Genomic DNA, 7,507 nt, shown 5'->3' with positions numbered 1-7,507 from the left:
GCAACGCCAGGGTTTGTGGGTTCAATTCCCACTGGGGGGGGGGCAGTATGAAAAATGTATGCACACACTAACGGTAAGTCGCTCTGGATAAGAGCGTCTGCTAAATGACTAAAAATAAAAAATAAAAAAAATGTAGCAGAGGGAGAAACATGGTACCATGGCTGAAAGCAGACACAGGCTAAAGGGGTCAATCCAAACATTAACCAAGGGCCTGATATAAAATATCTCGTACAAACAGCATTCTGAATCTACATATTTACAATCTACATTTACCATTGTGTTCTCATGCAGTATACTATACCTAAATATTGTACTTCCGTTTATTCTGTCTTGGAATGGGCTAGTCTAAAGTTCAATAATGATCGAGAACATTACATTAAATGCCATCGGTAATGCCCTTCATATGATGTGTATTCCTGTCAGCCACAATGTAAGACCAGTTTGCATACAGTGAACTGATGGGCTTTACTGAATATGAAAATGTGTCATAAGCACCTGTTATACATTTTGCTAAATAATGTTACAAAATGGTAAGTAAGTAGCGCTGCTCCAATTTTCTAAAGCAATGCATTTCTGCTGGCTCAAACCAAAGCTTATTTCAGCAACAGATGAATAAAATAAAAACGTGTTGATATGGACTGAGATACACGGTGACTTCTTCAAACGAAAGTTAATTTCCCTTTTCTTCCCCTCTCCTTTTATGATAAGAGTTCAAGTCATTTAGAGTCACTCGTCAGTCTGGACATGGTGACAGCGCTCATACCGGAAACATGTGGTGGCACCTGGCACATGCTGCACGGACAGGGCATCCCCGCGCCCCAGTGATGGAAACTGCTGCCCAGGGGGCCCGGGCCGGCCGAGGGCGCTTTCAGGAGTCCATGGTGGGGTCTGATCGAGGTGAGACCCGTTGTGGAGAGAGAGGCTACCGTGGAGACCGCCGGGGGAAGAAGTGGGTGGTGCACCGGGTGGGAGGCGTGGGAAACGGCCGGATGACCGGGCAGGGGTCCGGTGTGCGCCATGGTACCACAGGCGGAGGGGTGGAAGCTGCTGTGGTGGCCGCTGCCGTAGAACTCACTGACCAGCCTCTTCATCTCCTCCAGCGAGTTGCTCAGCATCAGGATGTAGTTTCTCGCCAGGAGGAGAGTGGCGATTTTGGAGAGCTTGCGTACCGAGGGCCCGTGGGCGTAAGGCATGACCTCCCGGAGACCGTCCATGGCGATGTTAAGGTCGTGCATCCTCTTCCGCTCCCGGCTGTTGATCTTCAGCCGCATCCCCTGCAGTTCGTTCTCTGAGAGCAGTTTACGGTCCTTCTTTGACAGCATTTTCAGGGTGATATCGTCGTCGTCGTCGGAGAGGCTCCGCAGGTCCGCGGGTATCTCTGGCAGAGAGTCGCTCTGTGTGGACGAGACAGTACCGGAGAAACCCACCATACGCTTCTTCATCGCATGCAGGAACATATCGTGCACCTCGGGGGAGGAAGGCCGGGTCGACATTCGGCTGGTATCGGAGTCCATGATGATCCTCGGGTTTATTCAGACAACGCAATAGTCTACGGAAAGAAAAGTAAACAAACCCATTTAGCATCAGATTTTTCAGAACCACTGGGATTAAAATGTAAAACTATGTGAACAGATTATAAGAAGATGCTACATGTTCAACCCAATTCTGTGTGCAATGGATTAACAAGAGAAGGTAAACAAAAACATCCACGAAAGTACACGAGAAGGTTCTTGAAAGTAATGTTATGCATGAAGTTCAAAACAAAGATTCTCAGATGAGGCTATTTTTATGACGAAAATCACAGCTGCCTAAATTACATATCAATGTTTTCCCGAAAAGCAGACATGAAACCTACCGAGAGGGAGATGCAGAGCGCAGCTCGGTGCAGAGAAAGTGTCGCTGTTGAATCCACTTGTTACTCCCATTCACTACTGACAGCCCATTTGGCACGCACGGGCATGATGACAGGGTTTTATAGTTGACTTAACGATCCGGGGGCAAGTCACCGGGACAATGCCATGGCTTTTCCGACTGCCTGTCATCCATCCACCAATGGGCTTCTTGCGAACGAAGAGAGGGGAGGAGGCTTGGAGGAGTTAGGGGTCTTCAAATCTGATGTCATTACAAAGAAATTCGAGCATCGTTAAATGAATGAATTAGACACACTCCGCATATGGCATCTTGTGAGGGAAAGAAGTTGTTTAGGCATGTAGCTGTTTTAATGATGTAGGCTAAAGAAATCTTATTGACCACCACAATATAATATAATTGTATTATGTTATTTATATAACATCAACATTATATAACATCCTTGCAGAAAATTCTGAAAATGACTACACTTTCTTTTGGGTAGATTCTAGATTTTTCGGTGGGAAAAGAACGAGCTGCTTTCTCTCTTTTCAAATTCTACAGCAGGAGAGAACTGATGAGTGTTGATATACTTTCGTGAAATCATTTTATTATTTTTACCACATCAGTAACCCTGCCTAATCCATATGATGGAAAAAAGCAATGCATACATGTTTTGAATATTCAAAGACGGTATTCGATAACTGTAAATTAAATTAAAACTGTAAATCAATTAACTTTTCATTATGAATAGGCTATTTATGATGAACATCTTCGCTTTTGGTAAGCTTACATTTAAGGTTATTTAATTTGCTGATTGTGTTTCTAAACGAAATAATTCCTCAGAAAATATCATAATAAACATGATCATAATTTGACAGCATACTTCGATAATCTTTTGTTTCCTGCTGTGAAATGAAAGCAATATTACTAACTCAATCAGGCCTTTGGAAATAACCAACGAATAGTGATTAAGCTTTGTGCTGCAATATGTTTACTGTGAGTCTTCTGTCGTTGCGCGCACAGCACACATACACATCCACAAACACACACACGCACACACACTCTCTCCGCCCACGCCCATTTGAAGGCGCTGATTACGGTTTGAGCAATAGCGCTTATTGTTTTAACCCGACGACCCCTTGAGCACCCAACAGCTGACGGCGTGAGACACGACTCAAACCGTTAGATGGCATTTATTTTAACGTTAATAAACGAAGCCTGCAAAAATAGTTTTTAACGGTTATGATCAGTAACATTTCAATTAGTCCAATATGACTAACAGGAGCGCAGGCCACTTTTGGCAGCCAGGCGATAATAAAGAGAACAAAACAAGGGACTCTCTGGCGCTCTGATATAACTGAAGCTGACAAGGTCATTGTCCGAGAAATAAGTGGAACCAGTCACAAACTACAGGCAAAGCGAGTAAACATACATACAAGTAGACCTACATATCATAATAATAATAATAATAATAATAATAATAATAATAATAATAATAATAGTTTAATGTATTATTTAGGCCTACTCAGTTATTTTTCATAAATCCTCCACCACCCATTTTAGCATTAAGACCATTGTGCAATATAAACTACTTTACCTTGAGGACAATGTTTTTACCCAGCTATGCTATCCAGTAAAATATTGTTATGATAATAAACTGGCCATATTATATTATACAGTGCCTTCAGAAAGTATTCACACCCCTTGACTTTTTCCACATTTTGTTGTGTTGCAAATTGGAATTAAAATGGATTTAATTGTCTTTTTCTTTCAACGATCTACATAAAACACTCTGTAATATCAAAGTGGAAGAAAAATACTACATTTAAAAAAAGATTAATGAAAAATAAAACACTAATATAGCTTGATTAGATAAGTGTTTAACCCCCTGAGTCAATACATGTTAGAATGATCTTTGGCAGCGATTACAGCTGTGAGTCTTTTTGGGTAAGTCTCTAAGAGCTTTTGCTCACCTGGATTGTACAATATTTGCCCATTAATCTTTTTAAAACTCTTCAAGGTAAGAAACTCTCAGTGTATATTTGGCGTTGAGTTTAGGTGATTGTCCCGCTGAAAGGTGCATATGTCTCCCAGTGTCTGTTGGAAAGCAGACTGAACCAGGTTTTCCTCTGGGATTTTTCCTGTGGTAACTCTATTTCATTTCTTTCTATCCCCCAAAAAACCTCCCTATTCCTTGTCGATTATGAGCCATAACATGACGCAGCCACCACCATGCTTGAAAATATGGAGAGGGGTACTCAGTGATGTGTTGTGTTGGATTTGCCCCAAACATAATATACAAAATATTCAGGACAAAAAAAGTTAATTTCTTTGCCACGTTTTTTTGGAGGATTACTTTAGTGTCTTGTTGCAAACTGGATACATGTTTTTGGAATATGTTTTATTCCGTACAGACTTCCTTCTTTTCACTCTGTCATTTAGGTTAGTATTGTGGAGTAACTACAATGTTGTTGATCCATCCTCAGTTTTCTCCTATCACAGCCATTAAACTCTGTAACTGTTTTAAAGTCACCATTGGTCTCATGGTGAAATCCCCGAGTGGTTTCCTTCCTCTCCGGCAACTGAGTTAGGAAGGACGCCTGTATCTTTGTAGTGACTGGGAGTATTGCTACACCATTCAAATCGTAATTAATAACTTCACCATGCTCAAAGAGATATTCAGTGTCTACTTTCTTTATTTTTACCCATCTACCAATAGGTGCCCTTCTTTGCGAGGCATTGGAAAACCTCCCTGGTCTTTGTGGTTGAATCTGTGTTTGAAAGTCACTACTTGACTGAGGGACCTTACAGATAATTGTATGTGTGGGGTACAGAGATGGGTTGGGTACAGAGATGGTTATAAAATAATGTTAGCCACTATTATTGTGCTCAGTGAGTCCAACTTATTATCTGACTCCTTAAGTACATTTTTACTCCTGAACGTATTTAGGCTTTCCATAACGAAGGGCTTGAATACTTATTGACTCAAGACATTTCAGCTTTTATATATTTTTCAATAATATGTAAACATTTCTAAAAACAAAGTTCGACTTTGATATTGTGGGTTATTGTGTGTAGATCAGTGGCACACAATCTCAAGGGGAGTTGAATACTTTCTGAAGGCACTGTATGTAATTGCATGAAGAAACTAGGCCTTTGTAACTTGTGGTATTTGTGCAACTTATTGTGTTCTGTAGCCTATTTGTGACCCACTTTAAATGCATTTAATGTGCATGTTTAGGCCTATTATAATTCAATGAACCATCTGTAACAATAGATTACTTATGCATTCTGTACACTGTATTTTTCTTTTCGCAGTGCAGAGTAGGCTATAACTATCCGCGTTTCCATCCAACCATTTCACGCGGATGAATATTACCTGACGCGTGATAAAGGTCACGACCGGGCTGATGGAAACAGGAAAACAATTTTATAAATGCCCGACAGACAATTTGTTCGTTCTACATGGTGGGATCCTTTTGTGTCTGTAAAATGTATTAGTATAATAATTAATATAATAACCATCATATCGAAGTAAACCTCCCACTACGACTCGGGAAAGCGTGCAGTTTATTAGGCTACAGATTAAATAAATAATGATGAACTTCACAGGGTGGTGAATGTGCAAGGGGATGAGCTTGATGCTCCTTTCCAATAAATATCGAGGGGTCTTGTTCTGGTGACATGGATGATCGATGCTTGACTGCAGTTTGACAAATACAAATAATATCGTTCTTATCCATGATAATCTCATAATGTTGGTAGCCTACCACCACTGGATCTGCGAGCTATTGGCTAGAGCGCATTTGCCAGAGTGGGCACATTTGCTATATAACTCAACAGTTTTTGTGAGAAAACCAACCATCAGTAGAGTTGAAAATGCTATGGAAACCCATTTAACTCGTTTTTTTTTTTTTTTTCATTCGGTACATGGGAATAACGGCAAAAGTAATTTTTATGTGCACTAGGTCATATTGTTTCATGCAGATTTTAGAATATTGGCATGAAAATCTGTCGCAAATTGGATGGAAACCTAACTACTGACAGTCTATTTTTTCCCATATGTGACACGGATTTTCTTTCTCTTTGCAAAACCATTATAAAGCACTTACAGGCATAGGCCACCATATGCATATGATTACATACAGAACTCTGATTTATAGAATCTCTATAGAATCACCATATGTTTAATTAACTGAGATATAGCCTAGGCTAGTTTGTTTAATGTGTTTGATGTAGAAAAAGTCCGGCTAGTAACCTTACAAATATTGGCACACAAATATAAGTGCACCATATTTAGGCTAGTAGGTCATATCATGAGTAGGACTACATTTGTCCTGTGAGCAGTATTATACCAGCAATAACCAGTGGATCATGTGCACAGCCGAAGGATTAAGAACCGGGAGTCATTGCGCCTGCACCCATGCAGAAGACACGGCGCTGAATAGGCTACGTCTGTTTGCCTGTTTACTGGCTCTAAATAAGATTATGCTAATGAGAGTGGATAAAGGGGCGTGTTTGTGAGAAGTGGCATAAAATAAAATAAAACAACAACAGGTCGGTTCAGTTATACTGTGCCACTGATACCTTTATTAGACATTCCCATAATTTCACTTGTTAGAGAAGCACTGGTAATACATGCTGAGACTGTCTTGTTGGGAATCAGAGGGACTACAAAGACATATTTGGGCTGTGGTTATTCCCCCCCCCCCCCCCCCCCCCCCCCCCTCCCTCCCCCCATATCATTATTTAAAATGTCAGCTAGGGATGAGTGCACAATCAGAGATACTGATTGACAACTATCTAGGGAGTAATGATGTTGGGCAAAGAGTGCGAAAGAGAAGGGGGAGGGGGGACTGTAAGTCGCTTTGGATAAAAGCGTCTGCTAAATGGCATATTATTATAATTATTTATTATTATAAGGGTGAGTCTGAAATGGCATCCTTTTCTCTATATAGTGCACTACTTTTGACCAGAGCCATATAGCCCTATAGTGAATAGGGTGCCAGTTCAGATATGACCATGGTCTCAACTCTCAACTATTTGGACAGAATGTTCAAGAACTACCTCGAAGGTTTTTTTTTAGGCTTTAACTTTAGGCCTCACTCTCCCTCTTATGTGACTGATGAAAAGTAGTCAATATTTAACCTTATAGGGAAAATCCTAATGGTGGACATATTGGAATGTCATGTGATAGAGAATGCCCTCCTGGCAATGATAAAACCACACCTGAACAGTCGTGTCATAACACGGCGCAGTCACAGCTCTCTGCTGCTCACAGCCAGACAACATTTTCACATTTTCATTTCACAGTCTAGGTGCATAAAATAGAACAACATAATGTAGGAGGAATTAGCACGTCAACAGGTGGCTAGCCCCGCAATCACACCTCTCATCCAGTTGTTATCAGAGTGGCACTAGGCTACTGTCGCTCTCTGAGCCAAGGGACTGATTGGAAAGCTTTTGACACCTTTAGGTAAACTGTCTGCCTGGCTGCGCTGAGCGACTTCCATCGCATGGAGAGCAAAGCTCTGATTCCCTGCACTGGCTCTGTTGGCCATCTGTTCCCATTACATTACATTACAGTTATGAGATAGTGATGTTTCTCTCCACTTCAGAGGACGATAGAGAGAGAGAGAGAGAGAGAGAGAGAGAG

At 41.0% G+C, this 7,507-nt stretch overlaps 1 protein-coding gene across 1 annotated transcript; it reads right to left on the bottom strand.

The window, feature by feature from the left end:
• Window positions 1-716: 716 nt before the first annotated feature.
• On the bottom strand, window positions 717-1,514 carry LOC311129485 (oligodendrocyte transcription factor 2-like; the record flags this gene model as incomplete). The annotated part of the gene is made up of 1 exon (XM_084161775.1): window positions 717-1,514. The coding sequence occupies one exon, from the start codon at window positions 1,512-1,514 to the stop codon at window positions 717-719; it is 798 nt and encodes a 265-aa protein (XP_084017901.1).
• Between the last annotated feature and the right edge of the window lie 5,993 nt (window positions 1,515-7,507).

Source organism: Coregonus lavaretus (genome assembly GCF_964263955.1).
Source record: "Coregonus lavaretus genome assembly, chromosome: 5".
Taxonomy (NCBI): Eukaryota; Metazoa; Chordata; class Actinopteri; order Salmoniformes; family Salmonidae; genus Coregonus; species Coregonus lavaretus.
This window is presented reverse-complemented; position numbering and strand designations above follow the sequence as displayed.